The 27,921-nt window shown below is 43.6% G+C and overlaps 1 protein-coding gene across 1 annotated transcript in view; it reads right to left on the bottom strand.

The window, feature by feature from the left end:
• The window catches only part of LOC126272901 (cytochrome P450 4C1-like), a 270,136-nt gene that overhangs the window by 143,982 nt on the left and 98,233 nt on the right, over window positions 1–27,921 (bottom strand). The window contains exon 2 of the mRNA XM_049976165.1: window positions 4,468–5,000. Within this exon, the coding sequence (XP_049832122.1) occupies window positions 4,468–4,934 (467 nt within the window). The 5' untranslated portion in view covers window positions 4,935–5,000. The remainder of the gene's footprint in view (window positions 1–4,467; window positions 5,001–27,921) is intronic.

Raw genomic sequence — 27,921 nt, 5'->3', positions numbered from 1 at the left:
AACGTCGTTAACATTGCTGACGATTTCAGGCGTTGGCAATAATTTGGCGATGAACCACGAGTAATGGATCGTCTTAACGAAAACTGACGCATGCAGCTGGTAATGAATGAAGATACAGTACAAGAATTTCACCGAAAAGACTTCCAAATAATTTTCTCATTCATTTAATTTTTTAAATACGTTCACCAGACATAAAATTAGTGGATGGATAAGGACAACGTTGTTTCAATTTGTGTAGTAACCTCCTACGGACATGTGTAGACAAATGAAAAACAGTATGAGCCGGGGTGGCCGAGCGGTTCTAGGCGCTTAAGTCTGGAACCGCTTGACCGCTATAGTCGCAGGTTCCAGTCCAGCCACGGGAATGGATGTCTGTGATGTCCTTAGGTTGGTTTGGCTGAAGTAGTTCCACGTTCTAGGGGACTCATGACCACAGATGTTAAGTCCCATAGTGCTCAGAGCCATTTGAACCATTTGAAAAACAGCAATGAAAGTGAAAACCGGGTTTCGAACGTGGGGGGCAAAAGTGTGAAGCCGCGATACTAGCCCCTGCGCCATCACTTCTATTGAACTGTTTACTGGCTATAAGGGACATAAACAACTTCGAACACTTTGACCGTCGTTTTCTCAGAAATGATCGAGAATCTACGGACAAGCCTAGAGACGTGTTCGCTTATTTTCTACCTCTACATCTGCATCTACAATTATACTCCGCAAGCCATCCAACGGTGTGTGTGGCGGAGGGCACTTTACGTGCCACTGTCATTACCTTCCTTTCCGGTTCCAGTCGCGTATGGTTCGCGGGAAGATGGATTGCCAGAAAGCCTCCGTGCGCGCTCGAATCTCTCTAATTTTACATTCGTGATATCCTCGAGAGGTATAAGTAGGGGGAAGCAATATATTCGATACCTCATCCAGAAACGCACCCTCTCGAAACCTGGACAGCAAGCTACACCGCGATACAGAGCGCCTCCCTTGCAGAGTCTGCCACTTGAGTTTGCTAAACATGTCCGTAACACTATCACGCTTACCAAATAACCCTGTTACGAAACGCCCAGTTCTTCTTTGGATCTTCTGTATCCCCTCCATCAACCCGACCTGGTACGGATTCCACAATGATGGGCAATACTCAAGTATAGGTCGAACGAGTGTTTTTTGTGCGCCACCTCCTTTGTTGATGGACTACATTTTCAAAGGACTCTCCCAATGACTCTCAACCTGGTAACCGCCTTACCAACATTAATTTTATACAATCATTCCACTTCAAATCGTTCCCCACGCATACTCCCAGATATTTTACAGAAGTAACTGCTACCAGTGTTTGTTCCGCTATCATATAATCGTGCAATAAAGAATCCTTCTTTCTATGTATTCGCAATACATTTGTCCATGTTAAGGACCAGTTGCCACTCCCTGCACCAAGTGCCTATCCGCTGCAGATCTTCCTGCGTTCACTACAATTTTCTAATGCTGCAACTTCTCAGTATACTGCAGCATCATCCGCGAAAAGCCGCATGGAACATCTGAGACTATCTACCCCTCTTCCACTGGGAGAAGTTCTACATCTACATCTACATCCATACTCCGCAAGCAACCTGACGGTGTGTGGCGGAGGGTACGTTGAGTATCTCTATCGGTTCTCCCTTCTATTCCAGTCTCGTATTGTACGTGGAAAGAAGGACTGTCGGTATGCTTCTGTGTGGGCTCTAATCTCTCTGATTTTATCCTCATGGTCTCTTCGCGAGATATATGTAGGAGGGAGCAATACACTGCTTGGCTCTTCGGTGAAGGAATGTTCTCGGAACTTTAACAAAAGCCCGTACCGAGCTACTGAGCGTCTTTTCTGCAGAGTCTTCCACTGGAGTTTATCTATCGTCTCCGTAAAGCTTTCGCGATTACTAAATGATCCTGTAACGAAGCGCGCTGCTCTCCATTAGATCTTCTCTAACTCTTCTATCAACCCTATCTGGTACGGATCCCACACTGCTGAGCAGTATTCAAGCAGAGGGTGAACAAGCGTACTGTAACCTAATTCCTTTGTTTTGGGATAGCTTTTCCTTAGGATTCTTCCAATGAATCTCAGTCTGGCATCTGCTTTACCAACGATCTACTTTATATGATCATTCCATTTTAAATCACTCCTAATGCGTACTTCCAGATAATTTATTGAATTAACCGCCCCCACTGCTGACCTGCTATTTTGCAGCTAAACGATAACGGATCTATCTTTCTTTGTATTCGCAGCACATTACACGTGTCTACATTGAGATTCAATTGCCATTCCCTGCACCAGGTGTCAATTCGCTGCAGATCCTCCTACACTTCAGTACAATTTTCCATTGTTACAACCTCTCGATACAGCACAGCACCATCCGCAAAAAGCCTCAGTGAACTTCCGATGTCATCCACAAGGTCATTTATGTACATTGTGAATAGCAACGGTCGTATGACACTCCCCTGCGGCACACCTGAAATCACTCTTACTTCGGAAGACTTTTCTCCATTGAGAATGACATCCTGCATTCTGTTACTTGGAACTCTTCAATCCAATCCAGTGTTGCGATTTGCAGGGGGGTGGGGGGGAATTCCCCCCCCGACCCCCACTCCTCTGCATCGGACCATCTCCTCCTCTGGTTTTAGTTTATGCATCCCAACCTGGGATGTTTATTTCCCACGCACTGGAGTGAAACTTTACATATAATTTAAATTTGTGGAGCCGAACACTGAAATTTTACTATTAATACGATTAATATGTTTGCTTATTAATTTTGAAAAAGTGTTATGTAGTAGGTAAGCATTTCAAAACATTTAGAACTAAACGACAAGACGACGCACGCCACATTTCCGTAGCATGCCACAATGTTGCAAGACGTCGCCCCAGCGTAAACGAGGCTTTAGAGCCAGGTCTGTATTGTATGGTAGATGTGATGTGTTGCGTACGAAACTAAAACCTGCAAAAAGATCCAAACGTCGTGGAAAACTGTGAAGAGGTGTCATCCTGCAGCAAGATAACGCTCACCCACATTCTGCCAAAGGGACAGCTGACGCAATAAAGGAGTTGAGATTCGAGGTGCTCGAACATCTACCATGCAGTCCAGACCTGGCTACAAGCGATTTTCACATGTTTGGACCGTTAATGGAATCACTACAGGGAAGAAGATTTGAAAGTGATGAAGACGTCATTGCTGCGGTGCAAAATTGGTTACAGATACAACCGAAAAACGTATTTTCTGATGAAATAAAAAAAATCGTAAAACGTCTTGAAAACTACATTGAAGTCCAGGGAGGTTACGTAGAAAAATAACGTATGTTTCAGTTTTATATCATCAGAATAAGTAGAGCTTTTCACAAATGTGCCTTTGCTGTTTGAATTCCCCTCGTATACCTGTATGTAGATGATTTTGTAAATAAGGTTTACGTATAATGTACTTTTAAAGATATAACAAGGGATAGCTTTTCTGATAGTGCATACGCGTCAGTAGTGAGTTTCAGTATTAACATCTATTTATAAATGACTGTTTAACCATAGGTAACGCCACGGTCAAAGCTAGTAACATATACAGGATGATACAAAAAGGTACGGCCAAACTTTCAGGAAACATTCCTCACACACAAAGAAAGAAAATATGTTATGTGGACATGTGTTTGGAAACGCTTAATTTCCATATTAGAGCTCACTTTGTTACTTCTATTCAAATCACATTAATCATGGAATGAAACACACAACAACAGAACGTACCAGAGTGACTTCAAACACTTTGCTACAGGAAATGTTAAAAAAGTCCTCCGTTAGCGAGAATACATGCATCTACCTTCCGTCGCATGGAATCCCTGATGCGCTAATGCAGCCCTGGAGAATGGCGTATTGTATCACAGCCGTCCACAATACGAGCACGAAGAGTCTCTACATTTGTTACCGTGGTTGCGTAATTAAGAGATTTCAAATGGCCCCATAAATGAAAGTCAAGAGGGTTGAGGTCAGGAGAGCGTGGATGCCATGGAATTGGTCCGCCTCTACCAATCTATCGGTCACCGAATCTGTTGTTGAGAAGTGTACGAACACTTCGACTGAAACGTGCAAGAGCTCCATCGTGCATGAACCACATGTTGTGTCGTACTTGTAAAGGCACATGTTCTAGCAGCACAGGTAGAGCCTCCCGTATGAAATCATGAGAACGTGCTCCATTGAGCGTAGGTGGACGAAACTAAAATGAGCTCTAACATGGAAATTAAGCGTTTCCGGACACGTGTCCACATAACATCTTTTCTTTATTTGTGTGTGAGGAATGTTTCCTGAAAGTTTGGCCGTACCTTTTTGTAACACCCTGTATAATTATACTAACCCCATTAGACATCCCCCCCCCCCCCTCGTAAAAGCACAAATCCCACACTGATCCAATCACACAATTGGTCTGATAGTGGAATATCCTGGTAAGTAGCGGGAAGAAACAGACGGTTAGGACGTACCTGCACGGGGTGCCGTGCTTGTGGTAGAGGCGCCGCAGCGCGGTTATGGGCGGCCCCCGGAGGCTCATGCCGTCGCCGCAGATGGGCAGGGTGTCGCTGGGCCCGGGCAGCGCGCTGGCCAGCCGCCGCAGGCGCAGCCAGCGCGACAGCGAAGACGCGCGCGTCGCCGCCGACAGTGCGAGCAGCAGCGCGAGCAGCAGCGCCAGGGCGCTCGCCACGTCGGGTGCCTGCAGCGTCCAGTGCGCCATCCCGCCGTTCACTGGCGGCAGAGCAGGGGCGCGAGCCGCCCCGGCCGGCCGGTCCTCGGCGAGGCGCACGTGACCGAGCGGCCGCGGCCTGCACGCCCCGCACTGTCCCGCGTCGAAGGCAGTCGCGTTTTCCTGTGCCGCGCTGCACCTCCTGTCCTTCGTTCCCGAGCATTTCCCTCGCAGTTCCGCACTGTTGCGTGTCCACATCGAGTCTGACATTTCTGCACCGAGCGTTTCCCGTAGTGTCGATCCTAAGGGTCTGCTTCCACTTGCCGTCTTCGTCTCCTGCACAGGGAGCAGAAAACGTGAAACATTACACACGAGTATTGCGAACGGAACCACGTTATATAACTCGCTTCTTTTCTCTGTTTCTCGTAACCGCAAGGATTAAATATCTACCTTTTCCTTCATCTACATTTCTGATAACGTCCTTGTATGATGTAGCGGGTACCCTAAGAGACAAGTCAGTGCTCCGGATTTACGATAGATAGAATTGTACGCTATAGAAATTCTTTTAGTCCATATGTTGCATAACAGCAAACCACTGCTTAACAGTATTGGTTAAAAACAGTCTTGGTTGCAATTTTAGTTTTTTTTTTGTTTTTCAACAACGCCTTTCGCCTTATTTAGGCATCTTCAGGTTATCTTTTATAGATGGGCGCAAGAGGCATCAAGATCAGCATAACGCGTTCCCGTTCACAGGAGCGTGTAACAGTAAGATGGGGGCTCTCGTAGTAAGCATAATGCGCCACAGCGTCGTGTACCAGTACTAAAGATAACTTGAAGATGCCTGAATAAGGAGACACGTGTCGTTGAAAAATAAAATACCTAAAATTGCAACCAAGGCTTTTTGTACCGGTTGATCAAAAAGTCAGTATAAATTTCAAAACTTGATAAACCACAAAATAATGTAGACAGAGAGGTAAAAATTGACACCCGTGCTTGGAATGACACGGGGTTTTATTAGAACAAAAAAAAGAAAGTTCACAAAATGTCCGACAGATGACGCTGGATAGCAAAACTGCTACCTAGACGCCGGCCGCGGTGGTCTCGCGGTTGTAGGCGCACAGTCCGGAACCGCGCGACCGCTACGGTCGCAAGTTCGAATCCTGCCTCGGGCATGGATGTGTGTGATGTCCTTAGGTTAGTTAGGTTTAAGTAGTTCTAAGTTCTAGGGGACTGATGACCACAGCTGTTAAGTCCCATAGCGCTCAGAGCCTTTTTTTTTTTTTTTTCTACCGTGACGGGTGACAGGTACGCCGATATGTTACAGAATCGCATCATTCCCAGCCTGGCTGATAAACACCTTCTGGGATGTGCGATGTTTATGCAGGATGGCGCTCCACCCTATATTGCTAGACGCGTGAAACATCTCTTGCGAGCGTCGTTTGGTGATAATCGTGTGCTCAGTCGTCACATTCGTCATGCTTGGCCTCCCAGGTCCCAGACCTCGGTCCGTGCGATTATTGGCTTTGGGGTTGCCTGAAGTCGCAAGTGTATCGTGATCGACCGACATCTCTAGGGATGCTGAAAGACAACATTCGACTCCAATGCCTCACCATAGCTCCGGACATGCTTTACAGTGCTCTTCACAACATTACTCCTCGAGTCCTGCTACTGTTGAGGAATGATGGTGGACATATTGAGCATTTCCTGTAAAGAGGATCATCTTTGCTTTGTCTTACTTTGTTATGCTAATTATTGCTGTTCTGATCAGATGAAGCGCCATCTGTCGGACATTTTTTGAAAATTTGTATTTTTTTGGTTCTAATGAAACCCCATGTCATTTCAAGCATGTGTGTCAATTTGTACCTCTCTATCTACATTATTCCGTGGTTTATTAAGTTTTCAAATTTATACTGACTTTTTGATCACCCGGTACTTCCAGCATGCGGGAATAACTGTGGATCAGCAAAATCCCATAGTCCAGAGCTGCAAATTTCACTTATTAATTCACTTGATGACTACTTTCGGGCCGGGACCCAGTTTCAAATCATCATAACATAGTCAAAAATGCTATTTCCGAAAGCGTAAAAATTATGTCAAAAATGTGCAAACGAACATTACAGCGCATGCAGATTATACCATTTCTGACCATTTTACGATGATTGGAAAATGGGTCCTGGTCCGGAAGTAGTCATCGAGTGAATACAAAAAGGTAAATTTGCAAATCTGGACTATATTGGTTAAAAACAGTCTTAGTTCCAATTTTAATTTTTTTTATTTTTCAGCGACGCGTTTCGCCTTGTTTAGGCATCTTTTGGTTATCTACATAGAAAACAGAGAACAAATACATCTATTTAAGAATCGCGGTCGCATTGTGCTGACTTATATAACCTAAAGGCATGTATAAACAGATCAAATACTGAAAGATCAAATAGCTTAATTTGGTATTCATTAGAAGGATCCTTTAGTCAGTGTAGCCAAAGGGCATCGTCGAATATATCGGGCCAACATCACCTTCGTTAAACACAGTAAAAACTAGAAATATAAAATAGTAAAATCAGATAAAAATTCACCAGTGATCGGACACTCAGAAATGCAATGATACTGCCGAGGCCTTATGATAAGGCCTTACCTTTCCAGGTGGACGCGAGTGACACCAAGATCTGCATAACGCGCTCCCGTTCACAGGAGCGAGTAACAGAATAAAATGGGAGCTCAGGTAGTAAGCATAATGGAAATGTGGACTAGTTTTTTGTTGTACTGAGTTCGGATATACACTGATAAAGAAAAAGGTAACGTTGTGGAGAAGACGATCATCTTAATGACAAGTGAGGTGACAGGTAGTCACAGTAAACGGAGCTCAAACTGCAGCATCAATACACAATGTACGCCCGTCTGGCGGCAACGCAAGACCGTTTTCTCGCATTTGAGCGATCATAGAGGTTGGAGATTCGACATGATGGACTGACGACGTACGTTATGTATATAACTGTCACAGGTCGTTACGATTGTAACATACAAGCTCAGTTCAGCTGGACAACTCAATGTATCTGACTATGGTTTATCCTGACATACGTAATATCAAACTCATTCATTCAGTAGCTGACGATGTTTTACTAAGTGACCTATTCAGCATTTGTGCAGTACTGTTCCACTTATACAGGTTCGCATATTCCCGTTACGAACTTCTAGGACTCGTAGACGGGAGTGTCTACGTAATATTTTGAATAGATATCCATATCCGGAAACGTACCCTGTCCGTTCTACGACGGTTTCAGTTCAGATGTATAACGCGTCCACGTCGGGTGAAGAAAGAGATGTGACTCACAGTTACTTGTCCTTGTGTGCAACAGGGTAGACGGGATGACGTGTCCTACTGCTTACTGGGTCGTGTGCAAGGTTTAATTTACGAGACTCCTGTAGAGTCAGAGGGACCTGGCACGAGCTCTGGTCGCTGCACTACAAATTAGAGACACATCAGAAGGTGCGGGCAGCGCGTACCAGAAAATGCTTCATGGCTACAATGTCTGGTAACAATGTTGGTTGTCGCTACATCAAGTCGCTGTTGCACTGCATCAATTCTGTACATTCAGTATGATACGTTTCTTTTTGTTTTCGAACAACTGAAACACATAATGTTTAAGTGTTGATGTGCAAATGGGTGTTTAGTTATGTCTATTTTAGAACTCTCAACTAATAACTTCAAAGGACTCTGGGACTCAACATCTGAGGTCATCCTTCCCCTAGAAATTAGAACTACTTAAATCTAACCAACCTAAGGACATTACGCACATCCATGTCCGAGGCAGGATTTGAACCTGCATCCGTAGCGGGAGTGCGGTTCCAGACTGAAGCGCCTAGAACCGCTCGGCCACGACGGCTGGCAACTAATAACTGTACTGTGTCTCTCCTAATTCAGTTCCTCATGCGAAAATGGATGGGTCAAACATCTGAATTGAAACCATCCAGCCATGGACTCCTATCTAGAATATTATGTATTCACTTCCCTTTCCAAGTCCTAGAAGTTTGTAACGGAAATTTCCGAACGCCATGTATAAGTGTAACAGCAGTGCACTAGGCCACGTAGTAAGACGTTGTTAGCCAGTGAGTGAATTACTTTGATATTACGCGTTTCAGAATAATGCATCATCAGATACATCAAGTTGTACCGATAAACTGGTGTTATAAGGGGCATTCAAAAAGAAACGAGCCGGAGGCATAATTACAGAAACCAGTACCTGTGTACTAAAAGTATTCATCCTGGCTGTTGAGACACTTGTCCCACTCTGACACTAGGCGGTGAATGGCTGTCTCACAAAATTCCCGGGGCTGCAATGTTAACCACTTCCGCATATACACCTGGACGTCGTCGTCCGAGGTGAATCGTTTGGCACTCAGAGCAGTTTATGTTGACGTTCTTCTTTGATCAAGTGGACCCATTGTGATTCACTTCCTACAGTGAATGCCCAACAAACCTTGACCTCCCTTTGCCAAGCGATCAAATCAATCTCACCCGTGGGATCATTCTGCTCCACGACATTGCAAAGCCTCATACAGCCAACACAGTTGTGACACTCCTTGGAGAAATTCAAATGGGAGGTTATCGGCCACCCTCCATACAGTCCGGACCTCTCTCCCTGTGATTACGCAATTTTTGGTCCCCCTTAAAAACGTTCTGAGGGGCAAACAATTCACCTCGGAATTCCGCTGTACGTGCGGAACTGGTTAACATCGCAGCTCCGGAAATTTTATGACGCGGCCGTTCAACGCCTTGTGTCACAGTGGAACAAGTGTCTCAACATCCAGAGTCAATACTTCTAACATACAGGCACTGCTTTCTGTTATTATGCCCCCTGTTCTTTTCTTTTTAAACGCCTCTTATACATGTCACATTAGTCACGACCTAACGATATCTGCCAGTTCTGTATGTAACGTAGATCTTCAGTCAGCCTGTACAACTCGATGTACCTGATGATTCAGCATTTGCGCGGTACTTTTCTGATCGTAAATGTGCCGAATATCATCTATGACCGACTGCCGTAAACACCTTGTGACATTTGTTGCAATTTGGCGATGATTCTTGCAGGCCCAGGAGAACCAGTTCCAGCTTCGTCATGTTCCATAACTCTTAAATTGGGCAGTCGTACACCACAAAAATGGTTCAAATGGCTCTGAGCACTATGGGACTCAACTGCTGTGGTCATTAGTCCCCTAGAACTTAGAACTACTTAAATATAACTAACCTAAGGACATCACACACATCCATGCCCGAGGCAGGATTCGACCCTGCGACCGTAGCAGTCGCACGGTTCCGGACTGCGCGCCTAGAACCGCGAGACCACCGCGGCCGGCGTCGTACACCACAATGAGCGCTTTGCGGAGCAGCAGCCTAATGCGGACGTGCGTTGCCCTGCTAACAAGCTCATCGACGTCCAGTCGAACAAGTGACATCAGCGCGTGGATAACAGTCTGTGCAATATACGGAGAAGGCACTGGTTACTTTACTATGCAGAAACAGCAGATGTGACCATGTGTTTTAACTGATGGCCACCACACAATGAAGCCTAGGGTGGCAGCTACTGCCGTGGGTGAAATTCACTCTGGAACAGGCAGCTCACCAGTTATGTGCCATGCACGTGTACCTCCATCATTCTCATCAATTAAAACAGCAGAGCACCATTCGCCTCTCTAGGTAACGGTTTCACGATACTGCAGTAGCCCTGAAAGGTGGGGTTGTAGTGTCAGTAGTAACCTGGCGAGAGGAACAGATGATCTTAATCCTGCTGCCATTGGCCCCTGATGACAGCAGATTTCGTCCCTGGATGTCGGGCAGGGCTAGCACTGGGATGGGTGACCATCCGGTCTGCCGAGCGCTGTAGGCAAGCGGGGTGCACTCAGCCCTTGTGAAGCAAACTGAGGAGCTACCTGCCTGAGAGGTAGCGGTTGAGGTCTCGGAAACTGACATACAGCCGGGAGAGCTGTGTGCTGACCACATGCCCTTCCAGATCCGCATCCAGTAACGCCTATGGTTTGAGAATGACACGGTGGGCGATCGGTACCGTTGGGTCTTCCACATCACCCAGTCCCTGAGCGGAGAAAATCCCTGACACAGCCAGGAATCGAACACGGGCCTCTTAGGACGGCAGTCCGTCACGCTGACCATTCAGCTATCGGGGTGGACAAGAAACGGAATGATACTTCGTTAGTTGAGAGGGTATGTGATATTATTTTATTCATTACAAAAGTAAACCAAGTGTGCAAAGAACTTGGCTGTATGATCCTAGTTAGGGGTATAAAGTTGCACCAGCGCTGGCCCACATACATGCATTGATTGGGTTGGGGAGAGTGTAATAAAATCACTGTTTCCACTTCTAAAGCAATGTGGTTCACAACTACTATTACTGGTCCGTGGTATTCTTGATCCTTGCAGTGGGACAGATTTGATATCCGACCTGGTTTCGAACATGTTCTGTGGGGAACAGACCTGGGCATCTTGCTGGCCATGGGAGTAACTCAGCATCTCACAGACAGTTCATAGCGAACATACCGCCTGAGGACAATCTTTGTCCTGTTGAAAAACGGGTCGCAATACGCAGGCCTGAGAGGGGACACAAGAGAGCGTAGGTTGTTCCTGACGTATCGTTGTTTCACCAGTGTTCCTTCAGCAATAAACAGACGTGACGTGATGCCATACCCGGTCACGACATCCCTCCATGCACAGCCGGCTGTGCTTTAGTGTTAAACGCTGCATACGGATGGGCAGTAATTCCCTACTCTTACTGCTGATAATCACTGACCAGCGGCGTGAGATGACACAGAATGTTGCAGAGAGTTGATTACTTGATCTCTGATGGCAGGTGCAGTTCTGATGTGATTATGATGTATTCAGTGCACAATAAAATGTAGTTGACAAGAACCTAGTCGACGTGTGCCTGCTTCTACGTTCTCATGCAGTCCAACATCGGAACACTATCATATTCGAAAGACCCAAAATTCTGGATATTAAACGACTCAATCCGCCAGGCAGATACTGGTCGGTGAAATGCTGATAACGCTGTCTCACAGGAGTACGTGACATTTTCGTGTCCTTCACAGTCGACACTCAACATGTGACACTATTCCCGCCCCTTGTATACCCTATAAGGCCTGATAACAAAGCTAAACACGAACAGTGCTAATGCACTGTGATGGCTGTTCTACCTGTCTCAGAGAATTGCGTCTCTAATCACTTTTATACCAGCCAATGACATGTAGATGCACTTTTCTAGAATTCTCCCTACCATTCTTCTTCCCCGCAGCCGACGTTACGTGCCTGTTTCATTTCATATACCTAACACTACGCCTAGATATTTTATCGACGGGAATTTGCAAAGCAGCGCACCACTAACACTATATTCGAACACTACAGGACTGTTTCTTCTACTCATCTTCAGTACTTTATATTTTCCCAAATTTAGAGGAAGCTGCCATTCATCACAACAAATGTGAAGTTCTGTCTAAGTCATCTTGCATCCTCCTATAAGTCACTCAACGACGAATATACGTCAGCGTCATCAGTAAACAGTCAGAGGTTGCTGCTCACCTAAACTGTCTGATCCTATCTCTACACAAAGAACAAGAGCTGCTCTATCAGACTTTCCGGCAGCAGTCCTGACGATGTCTTTACCTCTGATGAGCACTTGCTGTCTAGTACAACGTACTGGGTTTTGTTACTTTGAAAGTGGTCCCTATGATAGGAGTTACGTTAACACTACGCAGAGCGGGCAAATGATTTCTGTAACCGTAGGAATGTTGAATCTGCGTGTTGCTCTTCATACATAGTTCGCAGGACATCGTGGAAGAAAAGGGCAAGCTGAGTTTACGATTATCTGTCCTTTCTAAATTCGTCTTTAATTGTGGAAAGGAGCTTTTCTCTCTCAAGGAAGAGCCTTGTAGGTGGTTTTCCCATAATATCTTGGGCCAATACTAGGCTGATTTCCGTATTTACTCCATAACACACTACACAGTTAACACATGAAGTAATGAAGGATTATAATTCAGTCATTTGGCCTCCATGAGATGACATTCAACTTGAGTATCAGGTTACATACTGAGGCAACTGGATTAGTTACACCCAAGGACAACCCACAGTTATCCTCTGGTCGTCTAGCTTACCCTGTACTGGCCGGCTAACTGCCTGTTACTGAAATGGTGGTCGCCTTCCACAGTAGAAGTAAAATTTTCCTCCACGTCTGGCATCTGAATGTTTCGGGTACGTCCATCATGATTTCCTTCTTCCTAAAACGACAGTGTCTCAGACAAACGGTGAAACACTGTGACAAACATTGAATGGCTCAAATGGCTCTGAGCACTATGGGACTTAACTACTGAGGTCATTAGTCCCCTAGAACTTAGAACTACTTAAACCTAACTAACTTAAGGATATCACCCACATCCATGCCCGAGGCAGGATTCGAACCTGCGACCGTAGCGGTCGCGTGGTTCCAGACTGTAGCGCCTAGAAACGCCCGGCCCAAACACTGAATGCTATGGCTGTCGTCAGCAGGGATAGGTCTCCGCATACAACTTTTCCTACCACCCATTCCCATTTGTCTTTCTGTAAGTAAACACCATGTGAGCAAGCTCTCGATTCGAATACAGAACCACTGTGTACAAAGCTGTGTCACATCTACTACAAGGTGAGTCAGCAAGAGATGTGAATTGGACACAGCGCATACTAGATCGCAGTCTCTGGAGCAGTCTATGACTGAATAAATAGTCTTCAGCATGGACGCCATGTGTTTCTGGACATAGTTTCATTAGACCTTTTTTATTCCACATTCTCTCATCAGTCAATCCTTAGAGTTTGTACACGTTGGAAAAATCACCCTGTATATACTGCTATAGTTTTCTTTGAGATGTAAAGTCTTTGAAAGAGGATTTTTGTTGTTGTATTAAACTCTGTTAATTTGTTAACGCCGTATTTAGGGTAGAACTGACTTGTTCTGGAAAATTCAGTAAAATTGCAGCAAATTATTTCAAAATATCAGTTAACTGAGAGTTTACTTACTTGTCTTCTTTTTGTTGCCTGGGGGTGGTGGCTGGTCTCTGCTGGCGCCTCGAATGATGAAATTCACATGGCTAAAGTAATAATAAAGTTAATTTGTTAGTTATAGCAAATACTGTCAGCCTAATCCTCTCACAACAGAACACATACTTCAAACGGGGAGCAACAGCACATGACTGATAAATAATTCAGATACTTTAAAGCAAATTTTGCATTCTGATTGGCTGAAGGCGTCATGACATTGATTTAATGCTAAATTCATTTTACGTGACATGCCACTAACATTACAGGATGTGACTTCAAGAGGAGCAGGATGAAACTTGTGTAACTGAAATAATAATAATATTAATTTATTATTTAAAACAAATAACCACTCTCTAACCCTGTCAGTACATCAGACAGACATCCAGTGACGAAATTCATATAATTCTGATAATAATAAAATTAATTTGTTATTATTATTATTTGTAACATATACCGACTCCCTGGTCATCTTCCCTGGAGCCCAGACCTTAAAATGACGAAATGCATGTAACTGGCCCAATTATTAATTTTATTTATTGTTATTATTTATAAGAAATTCCCATACTGTAACACCAAACAAACATGATCCCCTCCTTATGATTCCCAGAACATGACTCCCATTTCCCACTTGTTTGCTGTATTTATAAAAGATGAAGAGCAGGAGGGGTTAGAATCCGATCGACCCAAAGGGGACGGAAGAAGGTGCATGGGCAGGATAGTGATTCCTTGGTGGGAAGGCGGACAGGAGTGGGGGTGACCATGAATATAACTACAAGCTGTGACCTGCCACTGGAAGTGTAGCCTGTTACTCAAGCTCGAAGTCATCTCGTACCAGCATTGGATAAGTACTTGCAACGTCAAGAAGGGTATTCCAAAGAGATTTGTGATAAAAAAGGCGTATTTGGGCGAAATACTGCAGTGAGAGTAGTGTTGCCAGGAATGAATTTTTAAACAAATACATTGAGTTACTTTTGACACTTGTTTCGATTACTGAGCAGTTCAGTGGCTTGCATCCAGATGTTGTCTTTGCCACCTCCAAAAGAAATAGAAAAAAGAGCAATAGCCGTTCTGAACAGAGCCTTATTGTGTAATACGCCTCTTGTTTCATAATCCTTTGCTGCTTCTTTCAGGTAGGTACTTCATAGCTAGATGGAGGATATTTCCGTATCTTTCTTATTTACTTGTACTGAGCTATGTAATAATTTGATTCTATAATGTAACACAATGATTAAGTGACACAGTGATGCCAATGAACAACTATAATCGTGCGACAAACTGGTAATGGTTGGTACGCTGCTCGAAAGGGGTTGGATGTAGTTTTCAAATTCTATGTCTGCATAACCGCTTGCGAGAATACCAGCTTGGTTTCCACATCTACTTCAGACAAACATCAGTAACAGCGGCGTGATGACTGGGTGTTGTGTGATGTCCTTAGGTTAGTTAGGTTTAAGTATTTTAAGTTCTAGGGGACTGATGACCATAGATGTTTAGTCCCATAGTGCTCAGAGCCATTTGAAACAAGTAACAGGGTCTGTAGAAGGTGTGTTACACAACATTCCTCACTTTCTATGAAGGTGCCTTTGCGTTCAGACCATAAATATTTAACAACTCCACTATAAGCAAAACACGTCAGGTAAAAAAAACTGCAATGAAAACGAAGGGTCGTAAGGAAAAAACAAAGCGAAGAGAAGAACGGAATCTGCTCTGTTTCAGCTGTAGGATTTATAATGCCAGATGAATTTCTTTCAGGGCACACAGGTTAATTCCGTTATTATTGTGAAGGACAAATGTATCAGATTCAGGTAAGGGACCCTGTTCCAAAAACGACAATGTCGAAAGTTTTGCGAAAATCATTCTGATACCTCCAATAGTGAACCTCTTCTACTGCAAGCTCGTTGCTTTCCGTATTGTAGAAGTAAATAATATCGATCAAAACAAGAAAAAAAGTGCAGTAAACATGGGCTCGGAAGGGCATGCCTTAAGAGCTATGAAGACTCGTACATCTTTGTCTGCCGGCCGGAGTGGCCGAGCGGTTCGAGGCACTACAGTCTGGAATCGAGAGACCACTGCGGTCGCAGGTTCAAACACTGCCTCGGGCATGGATGTGTGTGATGTCCCTAGGTTAGTTAGGTTAAAGTAGTTCTAAGTTCTAGGGGACTGATGACCTCAGAAGTTGAGTCCCATAGTGCTCAGCCATTTGAACGATTTGAACACCTTTGTCTTTGTGAAACACATCTATTCTACTGAACAAGATCTCACATCCCATAAGGTATGCGCTTTATTGTCCATGTTTACTGGACGTTGTTTTGCTTGTTTTTGTCGATTAAATCTCCACCCAAAATATGGAACCCAAAGAGCTTGGAGTAGAAGGCCGTTCTTACTTTCATTTCTGTTTGTTTGTTATTGATGCTAATTGCACATCGATGTGACTCTTTTAGGCAGTCACTGTTCTCAGATTGAGAAACTTTTGCTAAGACAATAAATAAATAAAACTTCTCTGGTGATTCTGTGATGATTAATTTTTATTTTTTCGCATAGAGGCCTCCTATTTGACCTTCATTCGTTGTTATTGTACCGATGATCACACAATATGTATGAATCTATTATATGCATTCCCTTATACATGTTTTTGTCAAATCAGAGAGTTTTAAGGTAACTGAAAATGGGAAAGCACGTTGTTGGATACCGAGAGGTCATGGGATTCAATCTCAGTCCATAATACTGATTTTTTCAATCTTCGTTTCAACCTAGCTCTTACCTCAACGATGTGAGAAATCACCAGAATCAACACATGGTTCGGAGACAACGTGAAACTGTGGGTCCCATTTTCCCAGCTGGATAACTGACATAGGTTAGGGACACTCAAGTCCAATAGAAAGACTTGCACCTGGCCATTGAGCCACTGAGCCACACGAAATTGTTATTATTTTCTGTGTACATAATTTGTGCCAACGGCCTTGCCGCAGTGGTGACATCGGTTCCCGCCATATCACTGAAGTTAAGCGCTGTCGGGCTGGGCTAGCACTAGGATGGGTGACCATCCGGTCTGCCGAGCGCTGTTGGGAAGCGGGGTGCACTCACCCCTTGTGAGGCAAACTGAGGAGCTACTTGATTGTGAAGTAGCGGCTCCGGCCTCGTAAACTGACATACAGCCGGGAGAACGGTGTCCTGACCACATGCCTCTCCATATCCGCATGTAGTAACGCCTACGAGCTGAGGATGACAAGGCGGCCGTCAGTACCGTTGGCCCTTCACGGCCTGTTCTGGAGGTGTTTAGTTTTTATATACATAATTTATTTTGTATGGAACCCTCAGGCACGAGTCCTACTGATGCTTGGCGCTTTTGTTAGTAATATTCGACTCGCATACTAGCACGGAGCAGATACAGCAGCAATTAAAGCAACAGGAGTGTCATTCAAAGAGTGGGGTACAAAGCGATTTTCCAATATCCATTAACACAAAACCCTGTTCATGAAAAATCATAGTTCCTCTACTCGGGTTAGAGCAATTTTTACTGCTGTGTACGAGTTCGTATACAATGATATGGAAAGGTGGTCTGCAAATGGCGTGGCGACTGTCATTGTAGGAAAGCTGGACAGGAGCAGAGATGAAGAAGTGATGAGCGAGCAAGTTGACACAGTAAATAGATGATTCGCTTAATTTTCATTTCTCCAAATGTATGAAGACTCACTATAAATGAGGCAACACGAAATGGAATCCAGCTCATGCAATAGCAACAACGACGGGGCCAGAGCAGTGACTAGGCAGCTTCTGTGTAGAGTCCTGTGGCGAAGTGGCTCCAAGCGCCAGTGGACGGGGCACCTGCTGACGGCTGTCCTGCATTACGGCAGCGAAGGGCACTCGTGGTACGGAGCCAATGAAGGTGTGGCATATAGGGCATGTGGCACTCAGTACACCCAGTCCCGAGCGACCACTGTCGGCATCAAACGGAGAATTTCAATTCCAAAACTAACGTAACGACGCTTTTGGAGTGGTATTGATATATGATACCACATTTAGCTTTCCATAACGTATAGATAACGCTGAGTCTAAAATATAGGTGTTTTTTTTCGTTCAGCGTCACAGTTCAGTAATTATTTATGTACATAATTTGTGTTCTGTTTTAGTTTGTCTGGGATAACACAATGAAGCACAAACTATTTTCTGTAATATCCAAATATAAAAATTATAGATCAAGGCTAAAGATAAATAAAAGAGTGAGTGTTAGTTTGGCAGATGCCTCACAATGGCGAGCAAGTGATTTAAGCACATTTCGCATTGATGAATAGCTTGAAATTTTACTCTTTTTTATGTCTCTCTTTGGTCCCGAGGCATAATGTTAATTGTTCCAAATCGTTCCCACTAGACACAATTAGTGAATTAAAGAATTAACTTATCAAATAATCGCCGAATCAATGGACTGCAGTTTAGTAACTGGAAGTTTCGTAACTGTGAATCTCGCACTTTCTCACGCTAAGACGTTTTCACAACATCCTGAATAATATTCAGATGCACCAGACCTGGACCAAGAACAATTTCAAATTAGTACAGATTCTTGGAGTTATGTCTAAAGTGTAAGTCGGAGAGCCTCAATGCGAAAACGAAATGGTCAATGTAGAGGAGCTATTTATTATCAGAAGCTCGCATTGTCATTTTCTCTCCCATTTCAGCAATTTACGTGAAATAATGAAGCCGCGCACACTACGGCGGCCCCAACTCCAAACCCGCCGCGAGAACCCGGTGAGGAACTTGTGCCCACTGATCGCCGCGAAGCAACAGTCATTGTAAACGAATGGGGCAGCTACAGCTGCCGTCAGCCACCAGGGATGCAGCAGGTTTGAACATTCAATTGGCTCATCGAAGAGGTGAAGAACTACCCTGAAATATGGCACATATCTCTCAAGGAGTACCATGATAGGATTAGAACAGGGGTATCCAACCAGCGGCTGCGTGCGGCTCGTAACAGATACCATTGCGGCCTAACAAGTGAACATCTGCTACACGGCAGATAGAAAAAGGAAAAAAATCCATAAAATTCCGTTTATATAAAGTCACGATGAAATGAATATATTCGATCTGAAACTGCCATCACACGATATTATTCTCTGTCTCTATCTCTCTTTTCTTTTTGCTCAGCAGTTACTGTTAGTACTGTTAAGTACATTACGTGCGGCAAAAAAATACTCGTCTTCCGCCAATCTGGCAAATTGGAAATTTGTGGTAAGGCCTATGGGACCATACTGCTGAGGTCATCGGTACCTAGGCTTACACACTACTTGATCAAACTTAAACAGACAACACACACACCCATGGCCGAGAGAGGACTCGAACCTCCGACGGGGGCAAGCCGCGCGAACCGTGACAAGGCTCCTGAGACAGCACGGCTACCCCGCCCATTCCCATGCCCGGGGGAGGACTCGAACCTCCGACCGGGGGAATCCCCGCGAACCGTGCCAAGGCGCCTGAGACCGCACGGCTACCCCGCGCGGTGCCAATCTGGCCCAGGTAAACTAAAAGGTTGGGCACTACTGGATTAGAACATAGATTCATGTCCCGAGGTGTGTGGATGACACGTTTTGTGGGGGTTTTGCTACGAAACCAGATCATGAGAAAAATGATATAGGTGTCACTGTGAAACAGTATCACAAATAAACTATTTTGTGCTTTTATTCTAGATGGCTGTTTCGCTCGGATGTGGCAATTCAAAACTTTCAGCTGAACTAGTAAATGTTCTTTTAATAATACCATTTTAAAATAAATTACGTCAAAGATTTCAGTATAATCGATGATTTATTCTACTGCAGAAACAAAATACATTATTACATATATTTCAACATTTATATAAATCAGTCTTTCACGGTCTGGACTAAATTGATACAATGTTGACTATGATTGTTACCGACAAGATTAGATATATTTGTCTTGCCATGGAATTTGCCAGCATTGTCTAAAATATCCAGTGAAAATTTTGCTTCCACTATTAAGTGAAATGCTTCCTTGGATTGATGGAGTTTCATTTCCAGATAACATAGGCTATGCGTACAAAATGGTTCAAATGGCTCTGAGCACTATGGAACTTAACTTCTGAGGTCATCAGTCCCCTAGAACTTAGAACTAAATCCATGCCCGAGGCAGGATTCGAACCAGCGACCGTAGCGGTCGAGCGGTTCCAGACTGAAGCGCCTAGAACCGCTCGGCCACCCCGACCGGCGCTATGTGTACATCAACGTCTTCAAAGTTAAAACCATCTATGAAATGGCACTAGTTGTGAAGAACACAGTAACGTCTGATAAATCTAACAGTAAATTTGAGCTTAACATTGGTACCTTTATGAAGTATTCTCGATCTATTCATTAGAATTCCAAATACGCTTTCCAAGTGTCTCTGGTCATGTCTTATACTGAAGCTCCTTTTCTTGTAGGAGAGAAAGGTACTGGTGTGCGATCTCATAATCAAATTAGGTTAGATTAGGCGATATTGAATACCTCATCGCCTAGTCTTTATTTTGATGGATGATTGCACTTTTACTGTTCCCTCATCAGACTACTGTACACTCTTTCTAAAACAGACAAAGAACTGTAATCCTCTCTTAAATTTATAAACAGCAACATGAACGTTCCTTTCACCAGCCGTGAACAGTCGTGAATTAATAAGTCTGTTAGTTTCTTAAAGTATTCATAAACTAAATAAGCAAACACTGCTGCTTCCTTCTGCCTACGTGCTTACTGGCTGGCTTCCAGTCCCAGCACTGCTAAGTGATTATCACGCTGTGCTGCCGTGTGTGCAGTGGAATGGTATCTGACACTGCAGTGTCTCTGCGAGCACGCGCGGCTGTTAGCCGTGTGCATCGATCCCGGTCTTCGGTCCATTTCACACTTGTCCGGCAGCCCTCTAAACGGCACCGCGTACACGGCGTGCCATCGTGTCCGATTGCTGTTGTCCGCGACACGGTGAGTGGCTCCTCTTGTTTTCGTCTTTTACTGTTTCCCAGTAAACAACTGCTAGCGTGGATTTTATTTTATCATCGCTTAAGAAGAAGGACGCACAGGATACAGAGGATTCAGTCAGTTAATTTAGGAAGGGACGAATACTGGCTTTTCGCGCCCTACTTCAAAAGATGCCCAGAGATCCTGAAAATGTTTGCAAACCCTCGTCGCCAGTTTTGTGAAGGCCTCGGCGCTACTGCTGATAAGGCCGAGTTGCCACTGTTGTTACAGTAGGCCGAGTTTGGGAGATCGTGAAACGGTTTGGTGCCGTACACCACTAAGACAATTTCTCCCTGTCACTGTTGCACTACTGTGACCCATGAAAAATAAAATGTGTGTGAAATCTTATAGGACTTAGCTGCTAAGATCATCAGTCCCTAACCTTACACACTACTTAACCTAAATTATCCTAATGACAAACACACACACACACACACCCATGACCGAGGGAGGACTCGAACCTCCGCCGGGACCAGCCGCAAAGCCCGCATCTCGTAGTCGTGCGGTAGCGTTCTCGCATCCCACGCCCGGGTTCCAAGGTTCGATTCCCGGAGGGGTCAGGGATTTTCTCTGCCTCGTGATGGCTGGGTGTTGTGTGATGTCCTTAGGTTAGTTAGGTTTAAGTAGTTCTAAGTTCTAGGGGACTGATGACCATAGATGTTAAGTCCCATAGTGCTCAGAGCCATTTGAACCATTTTTTTGAACCAGCCGCAAAGTCCATGACTACAGCGCCAAAGACCGATCGGCTAATCCCGCGCGGCTTGTGACTCATGTTTAGGTAACAGGGCAGGAGAACTAAGGTTCTACACACTCCAACAAATTAGTAATAAAATCACACAAATGAGTTAAAAATGGTTTACTTATCTTTGGAGTTAGACAAGGATGCTGCTTATCACCTACTCTTTTCAACCTCTACTTGGAAAATATGATTGACCAATGTTGATTAGATGACAAAGGACTAAAAATAGGAGGAAGGAGAGTAAGGTGTTTGAGATTTGCTGATGACATGGTCCTTCTAGCCACAGGGGAAAAAGAATTACAGGATTTGGTGGACATCATCGTAACTAACGGAAAAAATATGGAACGAAAATTAACACAAATAAAACAAAACTATTGGCACCAGGAGGAAATAAGGAAATCAAAATTATGCTGAATGGAGAAACACTACAACAGGTACAAAATTTTAAGTATCTTGGAAGCGGGTTAGACACCGACTGGAAGTGCACCACAGAAATTAAAACAAGGATAATAATGGCAAAAGAGGCGTTTTATAAGAAAAGGGGAATCTTCTGCAGCGGTCTGGACAGAAAACTCAGAAAGAGACTCATAAAATGTCTTGTATGGAGTGTTCTTCTACATGGCGCTGAAACATGGACTATGAGGAAAAAAGACAGAGAAAGGCCGGAGGCTTTTGAGATCTGGACAAGGAGGAAGATGGAAAGAATAAGTTGGATGGACAAAGTAAAAAATGAAGAGGTACTGAGAAGAGTGGGAGAGGAAAGACAGTTACTAGATGTAATGAAGAGAAGAAAAAGAATTTGGATAGGGTATATATTTAGAAAGAATGACGGACTGATAAAAACAGTTTCAGGAGGTTATGTATAAGGTAAAAGGAAGCGAGGAAGGAAGAGATTCCAGATACTGGATGACATGATGGACGGTACAACATACTGCAGCCTTAAGAAGGAAGCAATGGATCGCAGAAAATGGAGAGGCAAAGGACCTGCTAATATAGCAGATAACTGATGATGATATCTTTGGGACGTGTTGAGTAATAAAGTTTCCAGCTCTGCTTGTAATATAACACAAAAAAGGCCCTCAATGGCTAAGTGCAAATAATCGTGGGTCAGCTTCACAGAACATTGCAAATACAATTTACAATTGACGTTTTGAACATGGCTGTAATCAGCAACCATAATTAATTACAATGTCACAAATTTCTAGCCAACCGGTTGCAAATAGAATTTAAAATTCTTTAACTAGTTTTGAACGCCAATTAGGGGCGCCTTCTACAGAAAAACTGTTACCTTACCTAACAATATCACAGTAAGGTACATTAATAGCAGGTAGGCATTAGAACAAACACTTAATTTTTAAAAAGTAAATTGCATAAAAATACATGTGGTTAAAAGGAAATTCGAGCGACATCACTCTAGTCAAAACATTAAAACCACATTTAAAATGGAAATTCATGACATCGGAATTTTTCACTGTGAAAGAAAAGGTTTTAGACTAAACGTTTTGGAAGAGTTACAGATCTTCAAACATATTTCTCTGAATGATGGCCTCATATTAAATGAACAACTGCAGTCGGCTAATAAAAAATTTTTAATGGCTTAAAGCCTTTACTTAGTGGTGTCTGATAGCTAATGTTTGCTATCCGTTTCCTTGTTAGGCCCTTAAATACTGTTTTCCTCTCCCTTGCTTTTATGATTTACATCCTGATAATTTGTCAATCACTGTTACATTAATTTTGTTTAAATGTTGTTAAACCTCTGTAAATTCTGCTACTAGATGCCTCGAGTTATATCATGTTCACGTTGTTATTTGCTACGGACCGCTCGTCCAGTCACTGTTACTCACTCGTGTCCTATGCCACTGCAGTGCCCTTAGTGCCATATTTATATAATGTTTTAAAATTCTGACTGTACCTATTATGTATTCAGGTGGAAAATGTTTTAATTGTGGTTTTAATGTTTTGACTAGAATGATGTCTCTTGAATTTCCTATTTACCACATGTGAGTATTTTTATGAAATTTAATATGTAAAAATTAAGTGTTTGTTCTAATGCCTACCTGCTATTAATGTACCTTCCTGTGATATTGTTAGGTAAGGTAACAGTTTCTTCTAAGAAGGCACCCCTAGTTGTCGTTGAAAACTAGTTAAAGAATTTTAAATTCTATTTGCAACCGGTTGGAGGGAAATTTGTGACATTGGAATTTACAATTGTCTGTTCACTTCTAAGAGTTCACATACGACGTTCCCTGTCAAAGTCAACCCTCCATAATGATCTATAATGAAGTGGGCGAGAGCTGCTCTTCTATCTGTCGAGTAGGCTACTCCATTGTTGTCGGGTCATTGGCGGATTGTACTCGGCCAGCGATTGTCCGAAACAACGTCGATATCTTCCTCCTCAGCTCTGCCAATGGCGCTGGTGGAACTCGTGCAAGTGGCGGGTGCCTATGGCACTGGCACCACATCTCATCTTTGCACGTGTAGTGATTTTGCCCTGGCTCTGTCTTGTTCGGACGAAGTTCTTACAGTATATCAACATTCGAGAACTAAATGGGCGACTAAAGGGTTCGCAACAGCACAAGAACACGTTCTGCAGGGAACCTATTAACCCTATAACAAATGTTGGCTGTTGCCATCAGTTAAACGAAATAAAAATAATATCTCAACATAATTGTACTGGGTACATGATATTTCACTGGATAACTAACTACTGCAGGCACAGTGAAATAAACAAATGTCGTTCTTCTGGTCTTCAGTCATAAGAATAATTTGACGTAACTCTTCACGCTACTCTATCCTGTACAAACCTCTTCATATCCGAGTAACTACTGAAACCGAAATCAATTTGACCCTGCTTACTGTACTCGTTTCTTCGTCTCCATTTGCAAGTTTCAACCCCCACTGTTCCTTCCAATAATATATGGACAACTCCTTGATATCTCAGAAGGTCTGCTAATAACCGACACCTTCCTTTAGTCAAGTAACGCCACAAAGGTCCTTTTTGTTGAATACCGCCTCATTAGTTAAACTATCTACCCATCTAATCTTCAGCATTCTTCTGTAGCATGACATTTCAAAAACTTATATTTTATTCATATCTGAACTGCTTATCGTCTACGTTTCGTTTCACTTTCGTACGAGGCTACACTCTTGTCAAATGCCACTAGAAAATCCCAACATCTTCATGTAACTGATATTGTCAGTGAAGAATACTGCACTGTCGACCTCATAGTTGACAGTACGCGCGGGATGTTTTCACATCATGTTTTTTGTGTATATATCAGGCGCTTCCTACCGTGGATTGTTTGATTTGTTGTGTTCAAGCGAAAAAAGGAAAATCTTCACTTTCATTCGTAATGGGAAACCGATTTCTTTACCCAGGTGAAGGACATTGTGTATCGGTTTGGAGAAAGGGAACGTCTAACGTCACGTAAAAACAGTTCGCTCAGTGGTTGAAAAGTGTTTCCCACTGGATTCTACTCTAAGGAAAGGAAAAGTAAGGCACATAAAATCCGAACTTTATGCTTAACAATAAACTTTTCCAAAACCGTTAGACAAGAATGAAGCAGCAACGGAGGCATCTCTCAGAGTTTAAAAAGTTATTGTACTGAATTTCGAAAATCCTGCACCATTTTGGTGGACACTTTTTCCAGGTCGGCAAGTCCTATGACTGTCTCTTAAATGCCGGCCGATGTGGCCCAGCGGTTCTAGGCGCTTCAGTCTAGAACCGCGCGACCGCTACGGTCGCAGTTTCGAATCCTGCCTCGGGAATGGATGTGTGTGATGTCCTTAGGTTAGTTAGGTTTAACTAGTTCTAAGTTCTAGTGGACTGATAACCTGAGATGTTAAGTCCCATAGTGCCCAGAGCCATTTAAACCATTTTGTCTCTTAAATTTTCTTCAGTCTTGTTTCTGTCTGTGTGGTGCCTTTACCTTTTGTAAAGCCAATCTGATAGTCTTGTAACAGTTCCTCATTTTAGTTTCCATTCTTCTGTATATTATCTTTGTCAGCAGCTTGGATGAATGAGCTGGTAGACTGCATGTGCTATAGTTCTCGCACTTATCTACACACCAACTTCAATAGTGGTTTCGTTGCCAATTTCCCAAAGATTTTTGAAATTCCGATGGAAAGTTATCTGTCCCGCCTGTCTAATTTGAAATCAAGTCTTCCCGAGCTTTTTTAAATTTGACTTTAACAGCTGATCTCCTACCACTTCCATATCTACTCCAATTTCTTTTTTATCAAGTCATCAGATAACTCCTTTCCCTCGTTAACACCTTCAATGTACTCTTCTCACCTATCCACTCTCGCCTCAGCTTTTAACATTGGAATATCTATTGTACTCTTAATGTTGCCACCTTTGCTTTTAATGGAACATATAAACTATGTGACTGCAGTCCAAACTGAACTTCAGTTAGATTAGTTAGTAATTAGCTACCATTTTGTTAACATTTGGTTCAGAGGTTTACATCAGTGCCACGTCTTCTCGTGAAGGAAGAACTGAGCATACTTTGATGTATATTATTTTAATAACTGAATGTTTTAGTTTCTCATGTGTTGATAGAGTTCTTCCGTTTTAGAAATATTGTACCGTGGCATGACCTTAAACGAGCAAGTAGGCCACATTCCTGTACCCATGGAACTCTATAGCTGTGGGTTCGCTTCCTGTTAGAACATAAAATGGCGACGAGACAAGGTATGTCGCACTACTACAAGAACAACATAAGCCGGTAATGAGACTGTACGATTCAAAGAATAATTTTCCCGGTTATTAAACTGGCGACAAGATGTTGTACTGCCAGTATCATAAACTGGCGATAAAGAAAATAACTGGAATATGAATTTCAACAATATTTAAGACAAGACTTCTGCCAATACAACTTGCACAGAGATTTTATGGACGAGTACAGCTGGTATTTTTTATGGCAACACTTTAATTTACTCTGAGGTGACAAAAAACATGTGATACCTCTTAATAACGTGTCTGATCTGCATTTACCCGGTGAAGTTCAGGAATCCGACGTCGTATGGTCTCAACTAGTCGTTGGAAATCCCCTGCAGAAATACTGAGGAATGGTGCCTCTATAGCGTCTGCAATTGCGGGAAGTTTATCCGTACAGGATTTTATGCTCGAAATGACCTCTCGCTTATGTCTCATAAATGTTAGAGGAAATTCATGATGGGCGATGATCCAGATGGCCAAATCATTCGCTGGAATTGTCCAGAATGTTCTTCAAACCAGTCGCGAGCAATTTTGGCCCGGTGACACGGGGCATTGTCATCCATAACAAATTCCATCATTATGAAACTTCCTGACAGATTAAAACTGTGTGCCGGACCGAAACTCGAACTCGGGACCTTTGCCCTTCGCGGGCAAGTGCTCTACCAACTGAGATACCCAAGCAAAGTTAGGAAGGTAGGAGACGAGGCACTGGCAGAACTAAAGCTGTGCGGACGGGGCGTGAGTCGTGCTTGAGTAGCTCAGTTGGTAGAGCACTTGTCCGCAAAAGGCAAAACCCCCAAGTTTGAGTCTCGGTCCGGCACACAGTATTAATCTGCCGGGAAGTTTCATATCAGCGCACACTCCGCTGCAGAGTGAAAATCTCATTCTGGAATTCCAACATTGTTTGGGAACATGAATTACATGAATGGTCGCAAATGGTCTCCAAGTTCCAGTCATAGGCATCTCAGTTGGACTAGAGTGCCCAATACATCCCTTGTAAATGGAGCCAACACCATTATGGAGCCGAAACCAGTTTGCACAGTACCTTACAAACAATTGAGGTCCATGGCTTCGCGGAGTTTGCGCCACACCCGAGCCCTACCATAAGCTCTTACCAAAGGAAAACGGGACTCACCTGATAAGCCCAAGCGATATGGTTAGGAGGCAAGGAGAGGCACTGCAGGCGATGTCGTGCTGTTGGCAAAGCCTTTCTTTCGTCTGTTGCTGTGCCCCGTTAACGCCATATTTCGAGGCAATGTCCTAGCGGATACGTCCGTCGTACGCTACACACTAATTTCTGCGCTTATGTCACTCAGTGTTGCTTGTCTATTAGCACTGACAAGTTATGCAAATGGGCCGGCCGATGTGGCCGAGCGGTTCTAGGCGCTTGAGTTCGGAACCGCGCTACTGCCACGGTCGCAGGTTCGAATCCTGCCTCGGGCATGTATGTGTGTGATTTCCTTAGATTAGTTAGGTTTAAGTAGTTCTAAGTTTAGGGGACTGATGACCTCAGATGTTAAGTCACATATTCCTTAGAGCCATTTGAACCATTAATGCAAACGACGCTGCTCTCGGTCGTTAAGTGTAGGTCGTCGGCCTCTCCGATGACCGTGGTGAGAGGTAATGCCTGAAATTTGGTATTCTCGTCACACTCTTGACACTGTAGATCACGGAATATTGAATTCACTGAAGATTTCAGAAATGGAATGTCCCGTGCGTGTAGCTTCAGCTACCATTCCGCATTC

This window comes from Schistocerca gregaria, chromosome 5, assembly GCF_023897955.1.
Source record: "Schistocerca gregaria isolate iqSchGreg1 chromosome 5, iqSchGreg1.2, whole genome shotgun sequence".
NCBI classification, from domain to species: Eukaryota; Metazoa; Arthropoda; class Insecta; order Orthoptera; family Acrididae; genus Schistocerca; species Schistocerca gregaria.
Note: the sequence above shows the minus strand (reverse complement) of the source record. Positions and strands in the feature narration are given on the sequence as shown.